This window comes from Thermobia domestica, chromosome 6, assembly GCF_964235325.1.
Source record: "Thermobia domestica chromosome 6, izTheDome1.hap1.1, whole genome shotgun sequence".
NCBI classification, from domain to species: Eukaryota; Metazoa; Arthropoda; class Insecta; order Zygentoma; family Lepismatidae; genus Thermobia; species Thermobia domestica.
Window position 1 is genome coordinate 35,483,158 of NC_137459.1, and position 23,431 is coordinate 35,506,588.

The following is a 23,431-nucleotide window of genomic DNA, read 5'->3' on the forward strand; positions in this document are numbered from 1 at the left end:
TCTGTACACAGCGCATCATACACATATGAGCATGAATCTCCTTGTCGTTCCTCATAACATCTGTACATGTCCCTTTACAGACACAAGTGAAGCACGTTTTGATTAAAAAAAAAAAAAAAAAAATCGGCAAGAGGTATCATAAAGGGGAGATTTTTCGATTATTTTCTTCAATATCTCGCATCGTTTCCAAGATTTGAGCCTACTTCCGGTTGGAGTTTCTAATTCATGTATGATCAGTGTTTTCTTTCTTCTTGCATGCAGTATGCAATAAACAAATTCATTACACACACAATAATTAGAATGTCAGTGATGTGTGGTGTTCATTGGGCGAAACACTCCAAACAATAAAGATTCATCTTGTTAGTTAGACTGGAGAAATGGTTATACTTAGTTTTTATTATCATTTGCCATGAAACAAACGCCTGAGAGATATGATAACTCGTAGGATATGATGTTTTACTTTTTTAAAATTTCAACACTTCCAGTGTACCCCTAAAAATGTAATAAAGAAATAACGGCCATGTTTTTTTTTTTTTTTTTAATATTCAATTAAAACTGAACCATCTACACAAAACTTGCAATCAATCAGTGAAAGCTGCATCTTTCTAAAGCCTATGGTTCGCGAGAACTCACTGTCGAAAGGATTGTCCACAAACATGCAAACTCTTTTTTTTTTTACCACAAACATATAGGCTAAACCTAGCATTTTAATATATAGATACCATAAAATCATCACGAATTAGAGGTACCAGCAGTTAGTATCAAAAATGACTTTTACAATTATTTTAGTGTTTTTGCTTCATGATATTATACAACTTATATATATAAAAAACACTAGTAGCTTTGAGAAATAGGCCTCTATTTACGTCAAAACATATGAACAGAGGAAAAACACGAAGAGTATAACCTGCGCCATCTGTTAGCTATAGTGCGTAGTACAAGAAGAAACGTGTTGGACAAGCTATAGGAGTATGAGAAAAACGGAACAAAAAATCTTACATATTTTGCGAACAGTGATCGTTTCAGGATATATTACGGGGCGAGCTCCCCCGGGGACATATTTTATATCATGCTCAATGTGGTTCTCCCAGTATTCTCATAGTATCACTTTTTATCACCAGTGTATTCAAATTCCCCTCCGGACGAAACCTTCTGGAATCAAGATTACTTCCGACATCGGAGCAGAACAAGATATCCTCTAACTATTTTCGATCACGTGTCGAGCCTCGTCCGACATATGATCAAAAAAATTAGCTGGATTGAAGTTTAGTGTTCATTTCAGCACCGAGGCTATATGAGACGTTGATCTATAACTTAAGTAGAATCTGAACCATATGAGCTCCCACCGGGAATCAAACCAGAGTCTTCGACGTCGGAAATGCATACGCTTACCATGTAGCTACTAGGAAGCTCATAAGATCAGAAAGGGCTAAGGGAGATACCTAAACCAGGAAACCATTGATTACTAAGCATAGTTGATATGATTGGATTGTTAATTAGAATTTAGCGTCCCTTTCAGCAATTACTGTATTACATTTCCAGTTCGTTTTAATTCCACAATTATGTTTCTTTATGTCTTATCTACGTATCACACAGGAATTTATTATTTATAAACTACAAGAATTATTTTAGCATTGCTACCATACTCTTGTGTCTTTGGCTAGGGTTTTCTTTGGTGAGGGGATCCAGATTCTAAGTTCGGTATGAGTGCATATGGCTCATACCCCACGTTAAGCAATTTTATACTGCCTTACACTTAATATTTCATAACCTTGGTGCCGAAAAGTGACGGTAAATTCTCAAACAACAACATTTCTCAGCCATCTTATTGTGCGCTAATTCATTTTCTTTCTAAACTCTTATTATGTCCTTACATTAATGCAGTAATTAGATACTAGTGTGGGAACTCAGAATGAGACTGACTGAAGCAATTGTTAAAATTCTTTATTAAAGACTATGAAATCCCGTTGCATTTCTGCGCTTCAATGTAAGCTACTACCTCTGCACAGCAAGCACTGAATCCCACACTTCATAGTATGCTGCAATCTACGCATCAAATTTTCAATCCATAGTTATTTCTTGCCCACCCAATATATACACAGAATATAATGTTTACTGTCATAAAATTTAAACATCTAATTTCAGAAGACAGTGTGCATATTCCCTGGCTTTATGTTTGCTTTTAACTCTTAAAAAAATCTGGTATGTCACTGATTGTCAAAGCAGAGAGTTTTTTGAACCTAGTAATGCGTGAAACAAATATTAGGGTCTGCAAATTATAATAATAATTGCCTTGTTTGCACATACGTAATTGTCATTGTAGTTGGAAGGGAACTACTTATTATATTCTAGTAAAATTCTCAAAGTAGACCGCACTGGGTTGAGGTGAAGAAATAAAATATTTCTTAATGTTATAAAACAGTTTCTTAACAGATCGCAACTCATCCGTCATCTATGATGTGAACACTAAAAAGCTCTGTGTTACATAATATTTAAAATTTAGGTATTTGAGCCACTAGGCACTAAGACGTAGGTTCATTGTTGCTTCAGTACGAGGTAGGATCAAAAACTAAGGTTACAATGCCGATTTTTCTGGAGTTTTGTTTGTTATAGAGAAATGAGTAGTGTGCGATAATTTTAATATATGGAGTTGGCAACTATGTAGAGTTCGTCATCCACCACCTACGGTGCTAGTTGTAGATAAACATAAATGGCGACTCGTTTCGAAAACTAGTCTCGCGAAGAAGTCCGCTCAGTTATTGGAAAGAGAGCACACAGTAACCGCTGATCGATATTGTGAGACCTTGACACAATTGCGCGAAGCAATCAGGAGGAAACGGCCAGGATATCTCACCGAGGTCGTCATCTTCCTTCACGACAACGTGCGCCCTCATGCAACCTAGAAGACCACCACGCTGTTGAAGAAGGTTTGGCTGAGACATTATCGACCACCCTCCCTAGAGCCCGGACCTCGCTCCAAGAGACTATCCCGTCCGTAAAAATCCTGTTCCCACACTTGAAGGAGCACCTAGGAAGCCGCCACTTTGTTTCAGAGAAAAGGTGAAATACTTCGTGACAACGTGGCTGAATACGCAAAAACTGGATTTTTACCAGGAGGGAATCTTCAAACTCATCCCACGATGCGACAAGTGCCTCAACGTATACGAAAATTATGTCGAAAAATAACCTAATGTATGTACGACCTGTTGACTGTATAGGTTGTATGAAATAATATATAAACGTTTCACTGCAGGCTTGTAACCTTGCTTTCTGATCACCCCTCGTACATAAAAGAAGGGCGGTGTCTGCAGTAATAATCAAAAAATGAATGAAATTAAACCTTTGAGTTTTATGTCCCACGCTTACGCCGGTGAGGCTAAAGGAGACGGTGATGATGAGTAATGAATGAAATGGTGGAATGAAGGAAGTGGGAGGAATCGGGAGAACCCCGAGGAAACCCACGCACACGGCTTTTGTCCACCATCAAGTTCACTTGGCGGGGGCTGGGATAGAACCCGGGACCCCAAACACCAGATGTGAACGCTCTACTACTGAGCTACCGCGGCCCCCAGTAATAGTCAAACTCCAGATTTCAGCTCAAGCTGGTTGTTCTGAGTGCATAAACTTAAATTTGACAACCGCAATTCGCTTTCACTCACAGCCACAAGTGCCGTTTATAAGACTATTTATTGTTTGTTAGTTTTACAAAATTCTGTGCGCGTTATGTTTGAAATTGAAAACAAAAACTTACCTGACTTGGAAGTACTGATGTTGCTGCTCAGCTAATCTTTTAAAAGGTCCATCGACATGAGCAAGAACACAACCAATTCTCTCTTCCGCAACATCAAGTTTTAGAAAATTCAGAAGACTTCGAAGATTGGTCTCTGGCTCCAGTCGCAGGTGCTCGAAATGTAGAACAGTAGCTTCTCGAGCATAATTAATCCACGTGGCTGCTAGTTCCTTCCATACTGTAGCTAGTCGCATCGCGAACATCTCCCAATCTGGAAAAGAGTGCCTATTAGAAGTTGTAGAAAAGAAAATATTCCACATGAACATCTAGAGTAGCTTATCTCCACTTTTGTTAGAACGGAGAAATCAAAAACTGAATTGGTTACCCACTAAGCTTTCATATTTTAATATATTCTTGGCACAAGTTCCTGAAGACATGCCGGTAGTGAACTTAGGGGAATATAGAGCAAAAATTAATATGGTTTTTAGTTCTTCATATTTCGATACGAGGAATGTGATGCAGGACAGTTGTTTTAATTAAGATTGCAATTAAGTGAAAGAATAGAAAATAAAAGCAATAAAGAAAACTAGGTCAATGAAACTGGTTTAATGTCTCAAATAAAAATTGTATTTTCATTAGTTATTTCGCTTTAAATAATGCAACATAAACAAATACAATGAATTCCGTTCTATGGAGCCATGTATGAGCTCAGAATTTTGATCCTAATAAGCAACTGGTCCTGTTTCAGAATTGTACGAAGAGCAGGTAGTCCTCTACCTTGGTGATTGCAAACTCAAATCATACCCTTAATTACCAGCTCGTCTCCACATATCACTGCCCTTACCCCATGCCCTTATTACGAATTTTTGGTCGTCACAACTTCATGCTGGCCCCAGGGCATACACTTAACCAAGTGTTAGTGCCCGAATTTAGAATTAGCATAACTAGTGAAAATGTGTCAAATAAAATATTTTCTTGTAATATTTATAAATAAAAATGAAAGTAACTATGTTTGTGAAAATAACTCTTGAACCGCCCGACCGATCTCTATCAAATTTTCAACATTGATTAAATTCGGGCCTGAGAGTATTTTTATCATTTCACTTTGACGGTGCAACTTAGGGGAGAGGGGATATTAAAATTGACCAAAATTGACCGATATTAGTATCAAATCCATAGTTTTTGGGGACGCTGAGATGAAGAGTGACACTTCCAATGCGTTTAAATCCAAATTCAGCCTACAATAGTAATATTTAATTTTTACCGTCATTTTTACCAAACACATGACGTAAGAAGTTGTGTATTTCCAACCCAGTGAAGCGGGTATTTAATGCTTGTTGAAGTTTAAAGTATAAAATATAATTATCGATAATAAATGGATGAAAATACTTTCCTATGTTATATAATTTTTAATTTGTTACTGAACGTTATTTACTTTTTCAGTGCTAGCTGTCCTTATTAATTACCTTCATTACGAAACGAATATTTCCTTCAAATTAATCGTTCATACCAATAGTACCAATAGTAGTGGCCTCCGCGATAATGAGTCACCCACATCAGCTCTTTTATGTAATAGTATATAGTATATATAATATGTAATAGTATATATATAACTGTTTCTCTCGTATTGTATGAATGTGAAAGTTGTTCAGTGACAGAGAGAAGAACAGAGGTTCAGGGTTTGTGAAAGTAAAGTTCTGAGAAAAAAGATTGCAGTACAAAGATCTGAAAAACTGTAGAATTTAGAAAGACACACAACTCTTAATATCACAATAGCTATAAACCACAGAATATGATAGGGATAATAAAATAGATACGTTTGGGATAGGAGGAACACGTCATTCGCATACTATTTGGCACAAGGTGCATAGATTTATGGTCGGGAAGTCTTTTGGGAAGGTGGGAACATAATATAAAGCAGGATCATAGAAAGTCGTGTAATAAGAATCCAGAGAGCATTAGCTTGAAACATAATATTATCCAATAGAGAAATTTTCTTTCTGCCATACACTTTAGTTATTAAATTGTTTACTTACCTTCTCCGCGGAATCGATCGTGTGGTGCAAGTCCCGTGTGTCCACCATAGAAAAAATTTCTATAGGATAGAAGAGCTTCGTAAGGATTCCGAATTAACAAAATCCCTCGGCCTCGGAACTGTTTGATTTCAGCTGTTCTTTTCAAGGCATCTGCTGGAACTAATCCACTCAAAGCAAAGCCATGGGTTTTTTGAACAACGGTGCAACCACAGTTGACTGGTGCCGCTTCCCCAAAAAATCCTGAATGAACAAATAAAAGTAAATATAAGAATATGTAGTGGAATAACATCAAAGACGTTTTTTTCTTGACTAATATCGACTATTTAGTACAGAAGAGTTTGTAAATAGAAGTAGTTGTTATATTAAGCACACTCCCTTGATTCTTACCGCTACTAAGTTTCTTGCTGTAAACACTAGAAAAAGAAAAAGAAAAACTCACCTGGCATATTCGAACCATTCACGAAACAAAATGATTAAGAGGTGTTCCTCTATCGCCAAGTTCTTACAATTTTCTTGTAGTGTAGGAGCTAATTTTGTGTCCGTGGCCCACTAGAATTTGATTGGTTATTTAAGTTTACTAATATGTAAATTGTTAGAAATTCTTGTGCTCATTTTGATCCTTTAAAGGATATCTTTAACCCGGCAACAGGGCATTGCTTCAAGGTACTTGATTGGTGGGGAAAAGCAAGAGTTTTGCTGAGTCGACTGTAGGAACAGTAACGAAAATAAGTAAACAGTCCGACATATTTGGTAGTTATACAATGTTGAAAGTAATGTGAAGCATCTCTTTTAATCTCGCTTAATGAACTTGAGAGATGAAGTATCAAGTTATTCGTAATGATCAGTCTGATATTTTGTTTCAGTATATCATGACCTAAGTTTAGATATAGGTGAGTATGTTGTCCTGCTATAAAACTGAGCAGTCAGTTGTACAGCTCACAGATGACGAGAAGGACCCTAAAACACGGGTAGTGGGAAAAGGTCAACGACACGGTCAAGTCCATTTTCGGTTTTTGAGGTTTGGTCTATAATTAGATGTTGTCTGCTACTCCGGGTAAAGTTATATGTCTGCTATTCCGTGGTGTCATTTGAAACCCCCGCGCGAAAAGTGGGCGAGCCCATACCTACGTCACACTACTTCTGCTAGGGTTCTTCTCGTCATCTGTGAGCTATACCTCTTCTGGCTCAATAGATCAGTAGCGAAGTGGGACCACTTCATGAACTGGTTATACTGGTTTTGTCACCTGTATAAGCTGTATTACAACTTGTGTTCGTCGCGGAATTAAGGGATATAATTTGTGAACTGTTCCCAGATTAACAGTGAATCATTTTTCATACAGTGCAGCACTCACTTGTGTTGGCGATGATTGAGAAGAAAATGTGCATCGAACTTGCTACTCTAAAATGAACTATAATGTTCAATAATGTTTAATTTTGTAGATTCAATAAGACAACAAGTCGATAAATTCAACGCAGCACTATGAGAAAAATTAGATATCTGGAGAGGAGCATTTGCGAGCTAACAGCTTAGAATAAAATCAAGACGGAATATTTATTGCTCATTCAGTAAAAATGTAATCGAATATACGAAATTACGACTGGACAAAGAAGAAGTGGTAATGACGAAGAAATTCAAGTACTTGAAATCAACATTAGAGGAAAATGCAGGAATAAAGGAAGATATAAATTGTAGGATTAGCAGCAGTTGGACAAAATGAAGAAAAGTGACAGGATTGTTGTGTGACCGTAGGATACGACTACGCCTGAGCAAGGAGAAAGAGGAACAGAAGTTGCATGTTGCGGAGATGAAAATACTGTGGTGGATTGTGGAGTGACGTAGAAGGACAAAACTAAGAATGAAGTGATTCGAGGAACAGTAAAGGTAAGACCAGAAGTAGAAAAGCTACAAGAAGGTAGACTTTGATGATTTGGGCGTGTAAGAAAAAGACTTTCGGAATATGTAGCTCTCTGAGTAGGGGCTATAGAACTGAATGAGGAACGATCGCGAGGAAGATCAAAGAAGTGGGAATATTGTGTGATGAACAATATGATGTGGTGTGCTGTCAGAATGGATATGACACAAGATAGAAACAAGATGAAGTTAATCCTGGTTTTTCTCGAAGTACGCACCAGAACAGATATTAGTACATTGCCATCTTGGAAAATTGAGTCGTTGTTATCAAACAACATTTTTATCATAGGATGCGCCTGATCATATAAAATATCACCACAATCATTGGCAGTTATTCATCTTATCAATGTAATAATAGAAACAATGGAACACTGTGAGATGTGTCTCACACAAGCACAGATCTACCGTCATGTCTAATGGTAGGAAGTAGCCAATCTGAAGCACGTTTCTTAGGCCGACCGCCATACATAAACCTTGTCTGTTGTCAGAAATAAGCAAGAAAATAAGCATTACTCTTTTCGAATCATCGATAGTTTACGTTTTGTGTTATTGGAAACATCTTTATAGCGTTGTCGCGTCGGCGCCAGTGGTCAAAGGTTTCCTGACTCCGGATGTTGAGGTATTGTAGCTCTTTTCAGACTATAATTGTTGAAATTGGTAGTTCCAGAACTGTTGAGTTGTGACGCAATCATTACGACAATCATTTTCAACGTTCCTTCTCACTCAGGTTTGGTATCCGTTTATTACTCATCTTCTCTGATGATATCTCTCCACAAGTTCTATATGTTGTCATCACTTTTGACATTGTTGCTCTTCATACTTTTAACACAATTTCAACCTTGGATACAGTTGCTCAATATTTCAACCATAAACAATTGTGCCTACCGGTAGAAAAATAATCTCGTTCTTTCGTTTGGATAAAGATGGAATGATTTCTGTTAGTTCTATAATAGAACTACCATTTGAAGCTGCCGCCTGTTCACATGAAAGGAAGGATTTATTTCTGAACGTGATGACATAAGTGTGTCAAGAATAGGCTGCCACAATGTTTTCCTGCAGAACCTGGAGTTCCTACGAGTATGCAAAAAAATATATGGATATCTAGCATTGGAAGTATGAGAGTGAGTAATAATTTTGGCGCAGAAGATAATTAAATATGTGACAAGTACTGCATTGATGTGACTGATATACACGAACATACATACATACATAGAAGGACGGTATTAAAAGCTGATATCACGCTATGGTAAGTGCTTGAATGTGTACGTTGAAAAAAAGAGTTGATTAAAGTATGTAGTTTTCGAAGTACAAAACTTTTGGACACGTCATATCTCGCCTATGTTTTAAACCAAAATCATCATTTTTCTTTGCGTAGAACATCGAATCATTGACTCCATTAAAACGTGTGTTGTGCAATAGCTGTAACGTTTCTATTATTAACTATCTGCTTGCTTTGGAAAAGATTTGCAAAAATCTTATCAATTCTCTTCGTCGTACAAGCACAGTGGAGTCCTATTTTCTCAGAGCTTTGGTTTCCAACTATCTATGTCAATGATAAATACTAATCCAACTCAACTTGCACGAGCAATCTGATTGGTCGCTTACCTGTTTCTCGGATACTCATTTGTGTTATCGCCAGAGAGATAAGGTTATCGATTTACCTTTCACGCTAGAGGTCAACACTTAAAACGAACAAACTATACGTAAATGTCAGATCATTATAATTACCTTTGCTTATGATCTCCCTGTCCGTATACACACTGCCGGTAAATATACCCGAGGATGTCTCTAAAAGATATCGCACCCAAGTGTTTCCACTTCCTGGAAAAGACACGAGAGCTGTCATAGGAAGACTTTTTCGCTTGGCAAAGTGGATATGGTACTGGCGACAGCCCTCGGATTTAGGCCACGGGACAAATGTTCTTCTATTTTCATCTACACTTACGCTTGCACCTACAAAAAAAGAAGCTGTTGTTAAAAGTGTTCTTGTAGTTAGTACATACTAAAATTAATTTAAATAAGCCAATAATAGAACTACAGCCTTCTGCAAGGATATAACGTCCTAAAAGTACTTTTGAACGTTCAACTAGGAGGCACGTGTCCTTCCAAGACAGAAGCTGTATGTCCTACCATAAACAGTCATTCCAGTAAAACTTAGAGCCAGTTTCTTACTTTCGTTCCAAAATAACAAATTTTAAAATTTGGAGAAAGAAGCGTTTTGAAATTCAGAAATGCAATGATAAGATTACATCGCCTGTAAATAACACATGAAAAAGTTATACTGCACTATCACATAGTTTGTTTTTTTTTTCTAAAATTTTATAGCTCTGTACTTTCTAGAAGCAGAAAGCCTGGATTTGGTTTCGGATAGGTGAAAATTTGATTAGAATCTTATGTGAAACCGTAGGTAATCGTTTAAGCTTGAGCTTGAAGTTTAGCGTCCCATTCAGCAGCGATGCTATATGTGACGTTCACCTATATCTCAACGTGGGATCCGAATCATGTGAGTTCCTACTGGGAACTGAACCCGGGTCTCCCGTCGTAGGTGAAAATCTCATATAACCTTGAAGCTAGATAGGGTTCAAAAAACAAAACTAAACTCTCCAAGTTTTGAATATTGCATTTTGTTTAAAAAACTGATTTTTTTTAAAAAAATACGCAAATTTATTGTGAAAATATTTTCAATTTTGTTTATTTTGTTCTCGTATCAACGATCAAAGCAAATAACTAAAAACGTTCCTTTTAATAGTCTCATTGTCCCAAGAATAGGTTCCATTTCTACCCTTATCATTTAATTGCAACGTAAAGTGATAAATTTATTAGTTTTGGCTTCAGGATTAGATTGGTTCTTAGTTTGAAAATCTACCTCGGCTTCATAATGCAAAATTAAACACTTTTTTTTTAGTTCTGTAATATTTTTTTTTTAAATTAAGATTGTAATTAAGGGTACCCAATCTTCAAAACTGGGGAACAAGAAAAAGTTCAACTACCAAACATGGTAAAAACAGGATCAGGATCTACTGTTACCATGGCTCTATCCATCGATGTGTCAGCTATTATGCTGGACAGTACGTTTATAACAAAGCAAGGATAATCAAATTCTATCTGTGTTACTAATAAAAGTTATACAACAGCACGACATTTCACAAATGCAAAAGTTAAGCACAAAGTTGCAGGAACACGAAGTTTCGCAAGTGTAAATTTACGAACAGAGATACAGGAACACGAAGTTTTACAAATACAGAAGTTACGCTCAAAGTTACAGGAACACAAAGTTTTACAAATACAGAAGTTACGCTGAAAGTTACAGAAACACAAAGTTGCAGGAACACGAAGTTTCACAAATCCAAATTTACGAACGAAGATACAGGAACACGAAGTTTTACAAATACAGAAATTACGCTCAAAGTTACATGTACAGAAAGTTTTACAAATATTGAAGTTCTGAACAAAGTTACAAGAACACGAAGGTTTGCAAATACTGAGACTGGATAGAGAGATTATCATATGTAAAATATAAGTATTTTTATATTTTAAGTATTTCTACTAATGACATTTTATATTTTTGTATACTTAACTTTCCAAGCTGGGATTAAATACCTCCCCTTCTCTTTAAGAGATTTTAACCTGAAGCAGGTTATGTGTTTTGTTTTGAAAGAGTATATTTCTCCTGTGGCTTCATGTAAATTTCATCAGGATTCAGTGGTGTAGTCAGGGGGCTGACCCGGCTCAAGCCTTCCCTCTTAGTGCAGCATGTTTCATTTGTAATCCTGATGTTACAATGCTATGTGTATAGACCTCTATATGTGTGTGCGTGTATGAGTGGGTAAGTGAGTGTAGAGCTCATTATATTGGATGGCCAAGCTCGGGCAAGGCCAGGCTCGGCTAATGTTATACTTTATTTTTCGGTATCTACTGCGTAGATATGAACGAAATTTGGTGGATAAGTAGCCCATTGTTTACATTCGTGGCTCACCTTTTATGTAGTACTATATTTGTCAGTAACTACTGGTTCGATTTCGGCCAGTTTCAGGCTTGGCTCACCTTCTGTGTACTACTTTATTTTTAGGTAACTATTGGGTTGAGCTTGGTCAGGGACATGTTCAGCTTGCCTTGTGTTGTACTTTACTTCTCAGTAACTACTGGACTGAGCTCGGTCAGGGACAGCCTTTGTTCGCCTTACATGTTTTGTACTTTATTTCTCAGTAACTACATGTACTAGGTAGAATTTGGCCAAAAACAGTCTCGGCTTGCCTTGTACGTATGTTCTACTTTATTACTCGGTAACTACTGGCCAGATCTGAACGAAAATTCGGCTGGAAAGGAACTGATCATCTTGAAATTAAAAGATCACTGTATTTGGTTGCCACGCTCATTCAGGGACTGGCTCTGCTTGTATGTGGCACTTATATGTCAGTAACTGCTGGTTGGATCTGAATTTGTTGGGGAGGTACCCCATCGTCTAAGAAATAAAGGAAGTTATATCTAGTAGCCGAGCTCGATCAGAAACAGGCTGGACTCGGCAACAACAGGTTGTGCTCCATAGGTTTGCAAACCAAAAGCTTCGGAGTTCGGTTCATTGAATGTGTTCCTTTTGTCTTCATCTAGCTCTTCCCTGTGACATATGTATCAAAATTTACCAACTGCAGTTACAGAAAACGAAAACAAATGTTTAAATTAAATATAAGGTTGAATAGCTATATAATACTGAATAATAAATATTTATTACTAAATTCCTGCTTAGTTGAATTGTCAATACGACCAAATATAAGATCCCTTACTTCCTGTGGGAGCATTACAGTCCATTTGACACAACTTGTCCCTTCTAACAGATGCTTTCCTCTGTTTTTCATTCTTGCACGTGGTCATAACAATCAGGCAAGAAGAACTGTTTCTAGGGCAACAGCATGTGCAGCCAGTTATAGTGGCTTATTTCTCTCGCTCTGCAATGGTAAACATTTCACTTTTTCCGCACGTTACCAATTTTAATATAAACAAATGCACATTGTTTTAGTTGAATGTCAATTTGAGTAGTGGACCTGCTGGTAATTGAAAACATTCGTTTTAGTTCTCTTTTGTGTCATTTAGATTCATAAAACGAAAACTTACTTGCAGTGAATAATTCCGTGTTTCAATACTAAACGCAAAAGCTGGCAACACAGCATTGAGCCTCATGTGCGCGCAGCAAACTGTCGGAAAGAACAAGTACTATCAACTGCAGTATAAGAATATGCTGTGTTGATTTAGCATCATGAAGCAATAGGGGAGCTATCTGAATTAAGAGGTATCAAACTCCAGTCCAGAAACAAGAAACAATGGCGTCTGGAAGGTGATGGGCTAACCACACATCATCCAGTTGAACGAGTGGCATCTGACCGGCCATACATCTTTATGGGCTATAGCAAAGTAGAGTTTAGCTCGTTCCTCTAGCTGTTAATAAATTTCATCAGCTTCTGAAGACCGTGTAACTGAAGAAAACTGAAAACAACATTACTCTAGCAAGCCCTATGGCGCACATTACTGCTAATGGTAGTGGCCAGGTCCGAATTAGCTCCTGGGCTGAGCAGGTTGGACCTAGGGTTTCATATTTTACTCCCTCTCCCCCGCCTTATATAAGCCTATTACAGAATAAATCGATTTATTATACTAAAATTTCTTATGTGGGTGTTTCAGTATTACATGTTATAATAGACTATTTTCTTTTCTAGTGATCCTCCTGTCGTAGTATATTCAGCAATGAAATTTTGTGTAGCCACAACCGAATGTTAAATTTGGTCATTGAAATTTACAACACAAGAACTATAGACCTATTTTCTTTGAGCGGGTGGGAGTAGTAGTAAAGTATAGCCTAGCTACGGGCGCCAAAGTGTGTTGATTCAGCTCTGTATGGGATCAGTTATTGGCTTCAAACGCTATATTTTTTACCTTTTTATGCCAGCGCATGCAGTGACTTCTATATAATCCTTTGCTACACACTATGGGCAGGATATGAAATTTCAAGTCTGAATCCAACAGCCAGATCAGATAGTTTGGTCATCATTTTTCTCGTACATATATAATTTATACAAACCCCTATCGTCGAACTAAAATATTTAATCACCAATAGCGAACTGGTCACCAAAAATTTCAACTTGGTGACCAATTTGGTATAGGCGTACATGATTTGGCCTTAAATTAACTAGGCGCCGGACTTGTATTTCCAGTCTCCATACCAACCTGGCGACCGAGGACTTTTCGAGCCATGTATGTGTGGACCCCCCACTAATGAGTTTCTGACAACGGTACTGTCAGGATCTGACTAGTCTTTGGAGGTGAAACTTCTCAGCGGCTGATAGTATTACTACCGTAATTAACGAATTCAAATGCCGATTTTTTGTTTGTTTGTTTGTTTCAAAGAGTGTACTTTCCCGGTGGTTGCGCATAAATTTCATAAGGATCTGATGATAGTCTTTGGAACTAGATCACCCTAACCCCCGAAAAAAAAAAAAAACTCCTCAGCAGTTGATAGTGCTAATATCATAATTGTATGTTCACGTATAATCCGTAACGCCTAACAGGCCGCGATGGCTCAGTGGTAGAGCGTTTACCTCTGGTGAATGGGATCCCGAGTTCAATCCCAGCTCCCGTCAAGTGAACTTTGTGGTGGAAAGACACCTGCGTTTCCTCGGGATTCACACATTTCCTCCCACTTTCATCATTCCACCATTTCATTCACTTCTCATCATCACCGCCTCCTTTAGCCTAGCCGGCATAATCATGGGACGTAAAACTCAAAGGTTCATATTTCCGTAACGCCTAGACCGATGTGGGGAAAAAATCATATGTAAACTGTAAAATTATGGTTGAATTTAAATCGAATTCAAATGTTTTCATTTTGAAAAATGACTAGTCGTGGGAAATAGGTGAGAGAGAGAGAGAGAGAAAGGATATGATTAAGAATTAAAGAAAGCGCACTAGCCTGACATTCCGTCATGACTGGTTTCGTCCTGGTCATCTGGAAGATGAAAGGTTTTCCCTGGAGGAACCTGGATGCACTGGAGTTAGCCAACAACTGGAATTCAATCCTGCTGGACTGCTAAGGGCGTCGAGTTCTCTCTGCAATGATGCGCCTTTTACGATGATATTCTTCTACACCTTCATCCCACTACTCAGATATCAAACTCAAAATATGTCTGCGGCGATGAACCGGCAGAATGGTATTCTCGGGACATAGAGTCGGTCGTTCTCCAATGGTGGGATCTGCTTGCCTCCGATGATCCTGCACCTTCCTCAACTTCGTGGCGAATACCTCTTTTTGATGTGTCCTCCGTGGTTTTGTTTGTTTGCAAAATGATGAGTCTGGAGTTCAATGAATGGGGAAGTATCAGGTTATGCTTGAAGGTATGCGGAAAGGCAACAAGGAAACTAGTCGTGTTTATTAACAAATATGGGAATGTAAATCTTAATAAAAGTTTTCTTCCGATGAATTTTAAAGAGAGTTCATGATTCTGTAGAACATAGCTGCAATTTAATAAATAATTGAATTTGACGAAGTAAGTTAAGAGTTCACACCGTTATCTCACAGTCATGTCACTATAACTACACAGATACGTCACACATGTTATGTAGACCGATCTAGTTCTCTCTAGGTGCCTACCTAAATTACTCAGATGACGAGAAAGTGAAAAAATAAAATGAAGTTTCTAAAAAATATATCATCCGACTTCAGAAATACATCTAAAAAAACAATAAAACTTTGGAAGTATGTGCTAAGCCAAATAAATTAATATCTAATATAAAATTATACATGAAATGTACTTTTCAGAAGAATCCTCTTTAACCTTTGGCAGATTCTAAACCCAAGCTTAGCAAGAAAACATATATGTGTCTTGTCAAAAGCGGTTAACCTTTCACTGAAGTTACTGTAGCAAATGCCTTAGTCATCACATTTTGATATGAGCAAGCTTTTCACTTGAGACTGAACTCATTTCTTTCTCCCATTGTCGTTAGATCCTGACCGATTTTAGCCCCAAGGAACAAACAAGGCTCAAAGTAAACACAAAGAATTACTTACTAAAATTGAATTGTTTTTGCTTAAAGTTTTGTATAACAGACTGACAGATACATATATCAACTGACATATACAGGGTGTTTCAAAACAACACCGACAACGTTTTGGAGGTGATTACTGACACCAAGATAAGACAAAAAGTACAGACCAACCTGGGTGTACAAACGCTTCCTTTTGGAGTTGTAGGATGCCGAAAACATGAAAAAAAATGCAATTTAAAGGTCCATAACTTCAAAACTATAGGACCTACCGTGGTCGGACTAAGACTTCACTTAGGAACTAGTATGTGTCATATCCAAATATCCATGTTTAATAATGCTGCGGTACTTCCGCAACAATATTTATAGAGGAAGCTTGGCTAGGGGATTTAATTTAAAGTATTCACCAACTACGTACGTTAGTGAGTACTTTAGATTATATGTACGTAGCCAAACTTCCTCTACAAAAATTGTTCCGTGAGTATCCTACGATTCTGGAACATGGATTTTTGGATAGGACACATATTAGTTTCTAAGTGAAATCTTGACCCGAAAACGGTAGTTCCATAATTTTGGAGCTATGGACATTTAAAGTCCATTTTTTCATGTTTTCGGCAGCCTGTATCTCCGGAAGGAAGCAATTGTGCACCCAGGTTGGTCTATACTTTTTGTCTTATCTTGGTGTCAGTAATCACCTCCCAAACGCTGTCGGTGTTGTTTTGAAACACTCTGTAGGTCTATATATACAAATAAATACAACTAACTCACTCTATGATTTATGGAACCCGGAGGTTCAATGCCACGTTTACAAAAGTTCTACATTGATGGATCACGTTTCCACTTTGTATTCCTGTCTGTGAGATCCATCTTAATATTGTCCTCCCATCTGCGCCGAGGTCCTCCTAATGGTCGTTTTTCGATTGGATTTCCAGTTAAAAGTTTGAAAGCGTTCGTACTTTCTTCCATTCTGGCTTCCTAATTTGCCCACCTGAGACACCTAGACTTGTTGACTCTAACAATGTTTCGTAAACGCTATAAATTAGACAATTTCTCGTTATGATGTTTCAACCATTCCTCATTCCTGTTCCTCTTGGGTCCGAATATTCATCTCAGGATTTTATTTTACAATACTTTCAGTCTACGAACTTTCCTTAATCTAAGAGATCATGTTTCGTAACCATACAGGAGAACAGGCATGATTATCGTTTTTATATATGTATTTGAAGCTTGAAATTTCTCGACAGAATTCGCGATGACAAAGGATTTTGAACCTGAATAATAGCATGAATTCCTTTCTTTTAGTCGGCGTTGAAAGAGACAATTCATTAAATACGGAATCGTAAAAATTGAGTTATTAGGCGTACGTGGTGTTAAAACTATACAGCGTTTGTTAAACTTATGCAAAATAATAAGTTATTGTACCGTACGGTATTGATATAAATAAAATTTTATGATTGCGTAATCAAAAGAAGATAGTTATTCCGAACTCTCTGTCTCCGGTTAGTCTATTTTTATGTAATGACGTGTTTGTTTATTGTTTTACGTTGTTATTGTTCATTTTCTAAAAAAAAAGAAAGAAAGAAAAAAGAACAGAAACTACGTGAAAAAAAATTAGAAATGTAAAAAAAATCACTATTTTGGGATTTGCAAAGCTATGTTATCGCTTAGACAACACCCTACTTTGTTTAATGGGAAAATTGCGTGCATCGCAGAGTCTCTCATTAATTTCAATCCCAACGTCGAATCATCACTTAACGTAAAGAGTTCAAGGATCTAAGTAGGGGGAAAAAATTAATAACAGTAAAGAAAGAAACTGAAACATTTAATGTTTGAAGACGACAAATCTCATGTCAAAGAGATAATGCACGGTTCTAGGTGATATTCAAAGTACACTTAAATATCACTCTTAATTCCCCCAATGTCAGAAATACGATCCATAGCGTGATAGAACTTCACACGCTATCATCTCTCTGTCTCTCTAAGTGTGTGTGTGTGTGTGTGTGTGTGTTTGTGTTGTTCTTGTCAGTCCTCATTGATCAGTCTCAGATTAGTAGACGTCAAAATTTTCCTATACCTTTGAACTTCGACCATTTTCTTTTAGTGTCTTCTAGTGAAAAGTACATAATTCTAATTTTGACCACCTTTCTCACTTGCAATCCTTTGTTTGCTTGTAATTTTCCATTAAGTTCATTACTTTCCTAAGACATACTAATTTAATTGTGAACGAACTTTAAAAAGTTCGTTACTGAATTCTCTATGTCCGTGTGTCTGTCTGTCTGTTATTTGCGACTTTTTTTTAAAAAATTTTGAGCCCTCATTCAATAGATCAAAAACACTGAGAAAATGATGGAATTTTTCGCGTCACTCTTACATTTTCCGAGGTATTGGCCAAAAAATATCCGATTTTCGGAGATTTAAGGAGCCATATATCGGGAATCGTAAGCCATAGAGAGATGATAATGGCGTTGATCAATACCTAAGAGGATAGTGAATATTTTGGTACCAAACAGTAACTGGTGGCCACTGCTTTGGCCAGAGGCTAGTTGGCCAGTGGGCACCAGTTAATATCGACACCACTTCACCATCCTCTTAGGTATTGATTAATACCAATATCATCTCTCTATGACTTAGACTAAAAATAGTACCGATTTCGGGAGATTTAAGGAACCATATCTCGGGAACCGTAAGTCATACAAAAATGATATTTTGCGAATTTTTGCGAGAAACAGAACAAGGTGCGGATAAAAAGATTTACTTTTACATGTAGGAACAATCATAGTTATCCTTCCCGCTCCATTTTTCCATTCTTTTTAAGTTCGTTCTGGCTATGCTCTTGAAGCATTCTCAACTGTTTTTCTTCTCTGTGTTTTAAAATTCTGGTCAATATTTTAGTTCTCTTTTCGTAACACACAGGAACATAAAGGAATATACAGCAAAGACATTGGATAGTTGTTATCCAATCGTTGCATAGCTCCACCCCTGTGTTGCCAAGTTTACTTCATAACGCAAGGCAGGCTGCGACTTGCATTGTTTTTATCTTTTACTTATGCCCTTACAATGTTACGAAGTCTGTGATTAATTGTTGCTTATACCGTTTGAATTATATGTTTGCTACAGTACGTAAATTTTATTACAGCGCACCACCTTCAACAGACCGTGTTGTAATTGTTTAATAGTTGAGAAATGATAATTACTCATTGTCAGTAATAAACATTGTCTCTAAGATCCTAACAACTTTGTTTTTAGCACGTTTTAAGCACTAGACAGTTAAAAAGCTCTGTTATATACATATACATACATACAACATATACATACATATATGTTGTTCTTTGCTTTCCGGTACTTTTAAAAATGCCCTAATACGTTCACTTGACATCTATTTGAGTGCCAATCTGACGACATATCATTGATTTACTGCAAGAGTTGCAGAATATAGTAAAATGTGTAAAAAAAAAACATTTTTGCTAGCTGTTTTAATGTGGGTATGAGAGTCTAACACATGTTTGAAGGAGAAAAAAAAAACTTATTTGTTGCATAACAATAGCTAACGCGTGGAGAGATTAGAACGCTGGAAAGGCAGTGATTTGTACTCTGCAGTGCGGGTGATAAAATGTCAAGATTTGACCTCAAACGTCTGTCCCCCTGCCGTCATCAATCTTGCACATGAATGGTTTTAGTGGAAAGAGTTCGCTCATATATCCAGCTGAATTGTTATAGCTTCCGTCAGCACTGCACGGGCCGTCAAGAAAACGCTACTGTAACAATATTATTTTCTTTTCGTTTTTTTTTTAATGCATTGCTAACGAGGAATGAAGCCTCAACAAAATTACGTAAACACATTATATGCTTTTCTAAATACGAGATAAGTCCTGATTGAGATGTCTCAAAGTAAATACCGGGTGACTCAAAAAGTGTATTCACTGTTTAGTTGTAAGTAACTCTCAAATGGATTGATAGAAATGTTTCATTTTTGGTAGCGTTATAGTTAAATATTCTGTTATTACATTGCACCGCAGCACAAAACCGTCGCGTACTGGGATGCAGTGTTCGTTATAAATTTGAAGCCAACGGTTGTGTTACAGATGTGCACAAAAATTGTTCTGGAGGACCTGTCACAGCAACAGTCCGTGCTAACTTCAGTACTGCGTTAAACTTCTATGGTGAGCGAGCGAATTGTTCTGTAAAGCAGTGTGTCCGTGAAACCGTTATTAGTCTTTCAAATGTTTGTCGCATTTTGAGGGCTGCAAAATGGAAGATCTACGTCCCAAGATTGCTTCATACAAAACACAAAGAAGACCCAGATCGTAGATTGGAGTACTGCGAGTGGTGGTTTCAAAACATGGTGGACAACGAAACGTTTGCAGAGATGATTGTGTTATTTGACGAGGCCACATGCAAACTCAATAGCACAGTGAGTAAACCGGCACAATTGTGCCTACTGGTCCGCTGTAAATTCGCAAACTCACGTGAGCAAAGGCGTGAATTTACCGGTTGTGAACGTGTGTTATGGATTGTCTTATAGTGGTTTACTTGGGTCTCCCTTCTTTGATAGCAAAATTACCGGTAAGGAGTACCTGCAGACGCTAGAGACACCCATTTTGCCTGTCATCAGAGACCTCTATAGGGACGAGAGGTTTTTATCTCCAACAAGTTGGTGTCCCATCCCACTACATCTTATCAGGGAGTTTCTCAATGAAAATTTACCCGAACGATGGATAAGTCGAAGACGGTTTGTCGAGTATCTCCCATGTTAGCCAAATCTCACTCTTCTAGACTTTTACTTATGGGGAACTGTCAAGAACGTTGTTTATGGACAGAAGTCTTGTACATTTCTTGACCTACGAGCAGCCCAGCCACCGAACGTCTCTGTGCAAATATCAAACTTGGAACCTTATAGTCGGTAGTTAGTGCAGGAATTCGTATGGCACCGACAGCGTATGGATGTTAATGGACAACACTTTGAACACATACATTAATGTCGGTTCTTTATCACGGATTGTAATGTAATAACATAACACAAAAATTGTAACACTACCAAAAATGAAATGTTTTCTTCAATCCGTTTGAGAGTTATATACTTCTTTGAAGAACTCTGTATAATTCGAGTGAATACCTTGTGGTTATACACGCAATTTTAAGATTGTGTTGGAAATAAATTACCTATTTCACTGAATAATAAAAAATATCTTCCCTCGGTAGTCTTCAAGAAAGATTGTAACGAAACTGAAACATTCTAGTTGGGTAATGTGTGGTCAGTACATAGCTTCCATCGCAGTTATTTCTTAGTTTATAGAACCGGATTTATTTCCTTTTCAATCAAGATGTTTCACTTTAGTTTCACGATGCTGTGTCAGCATCGAGAATTATAGGACTTTACCAATAAAGGAACTTGGAAGCACTTGACTGGAAGTGTGCATCAGTGACCGTAATTCAGGGGTATCTGAGATTGAAAAAAAAATGGAACGAAATATTTAAGTTTTACCTCCCACGGTTATGCCGGTTAGGCTAAATGAGACGGTGATGATGAGAGATGAGTGAAATGGTGGAATGAATAAAGTGGGAGGAAACGGGAGAACCCCGAGAAAACCCACGAGCACGATGTTTGTCTACCACAAAGTCCACACGGCACGAGCTAGGATCGAATCAGGGACTAGGGATGCGCACGAGATAAGATTTATGGCTGTCTCGTCTCGAAAATGTGCTGCAAAGTGATGTCTCGACTCGAAAAATGTATATTTCTCTATTAGAAGAGTCGTGTCTCGACTAGAATTTTTTCAGGAAAATCCTATCTCGACTCGTTGTAATGTACCATTACAGTTGAAAGTAATGGCAACTTTTTTTTTACGCACCCTGTAATTAGTAATTTTTTTTTATTCAATTTCGGTTTAGTTACACAATTTATTTACTCTCTTTACTTCGAATTAAATATAATGAATCCAAAGGTTTCATTAGTAACCATATTCCCACTGAATAATATATTTTATTTATATTTTGATTAAGTGTAAATCCCATTTTCGGATATATAAGTTGAATAGTTACAAGGTTTACCATTCTGACGTCATACCAAAACATAGTTCCGTCATTGGATATAAATTTTCTTAATTTCAGACCAATGTAGAATTTAGTCAGGTACCTAATCTTTCCCTCACCCCCTCTCACTAGTCCATAGTCACTTTCAGATCCGGTTATATCTGGATTTGCCAAATTTCTATTTGCTTTGTAATTTCCGCGGCTAAAGTTTTCGTTCTGATTGGAGGAATTCTCCTACCTCTGGCGTTTTCGGCGCAATGTTATCAGAATAATCGAAGACACGTCACGAAGCACTATCTGTGGAAGTGATCACCATATTTTGACTCCATTAGGACTGAAATTCAAACGAACTTAAGGTAATATCCAGTTAATTTCATTGATAAACGTCGTGTGATCATTTAGGAGCCAGAAACACATATTTTTGTTCAGAGAACTGTAAAATCAGGGGAAAATATCTGACTTCCGGATTTCTGTTTTCTAGGAAGCCATGTTTGCTGCCCAACTAGAATATACAAAGTGAAATAGTGACTTTACTTTCTTTTTCTTTCAAACCATAGATTCAGTTAGGGATTAGGGAAATTACGACCTGTTTAGTGCATGTTGTTCGTGTATACAGTAAATGTGATTTTTTATTATTTATTTAGTAATTGCATGTACGTAGTAGGTTTGATAGTTGTAATGTAAATAATCATAATGGCAGCTTAAGCTAGCGTAAAAGGGCTCCTATCCCCTTTTCCAAATTGAACCAGTTCTAGCGGGGGAATGGGTTAGTTATTGTTTGTTCTAGGGCCTTTTCCCCTCTCAGGGGAAGGGTCCCTCCATAATTCTCGTTAAGGTGCCCCCAGGGCATCAATCTTTGGCAATCATTATGTAAATAATTGGTCAGGTCAATTGGACCTAGGGTTACTTTTCTCATTTTGCCCCCCTAAATTAAATAGAGCCAACTGTATATACCAACAAGGGAGTATTTTTCGTCAACATGCATGTAATTAAATGGTGCATGTTTGGTTTAGTTAGTTGTCTTTATGTATAGTACTAACAGTGGTGTATGTAGTTAGTAGTTTTGTGTGAGTGTGTGAATTTTCGGTTAGGACAGTGTATAAATATGCGTTAAGTTAGTACCATTTGTCTAACTCAAAGTATACTAAACCAGTGTAAATATTAAATTTCTGATTAATGAGTACAAGTATATATTTCAGTACACGGTAAATTATGCCTCCACTACAGCGCCATAGCGTCCGGTTTCGCTAATCAATTGTTTGTTGACATTACGACATCGCATGACTTAGTGATTTAAGTTGTTTGATTTTGGCCATTTATTTCTAAATTACTTCCCGTGGACATGGTTTTCGGTTCAGATGAGTATACCTTCATATAAGATAGCATGAGATCTTACTGTACTGAAAACTTCAGCTTGCTAGGTCCAGTGGTAATTGAAATATCTACTGAAATAAAGAATACCTATTTTCTTAATAGAAGTAAAGCCCATATGCTGTTACTGTTTGTTCCAAAATGTAGTATTAAATTCTCTTTTCCCGTGGCTGTAGAAGAATTCCATTGTTGCTTTAGTTTTATCAACAAATCAGAAATAGATTAATCGTTGACAATTTAACTTTCAGTAAATGCACATATGATTTTTTTTTAAACTGCGAAGTAAATACAATTTGGGTGCTTCGAAACAAAGAGTACGTGGTT

General features: G+C 37.3%; 1 protein-coding gene across 1 annotated transcript in view; it reads right to left on the bottom strand.

Annotated features, from left to right (window-relative positions):
- LOC145687157 (sialate:O-sulfotransferase 2-like) overlaps window positions 1-23,431 on the bottom strand; it is a 99,597-nt gene that overhangs the window by 2,119 nt on the left and 74,047 nt on the right. The window contains exons 4-6 of the mRNA XM_081760618.1: window positions 9,407-9,631; window positions 5,767-6,006; window positions 3,752-4,001 (exon numbers count right to left, since the gene is read on the bottom strand). Of these exons, the coding sequence (XP_081616744.1) occupies window positions 3,752-4,001; window positions 5,767-6,006; window positions 9,407-9,631 (715 nt within the window). The remainder of the gene's footprint in view (window positions 1-3,751; window positions 4,002-5,766; window positions 6,007-9,406; window positions 9,632-23,431) is intronic.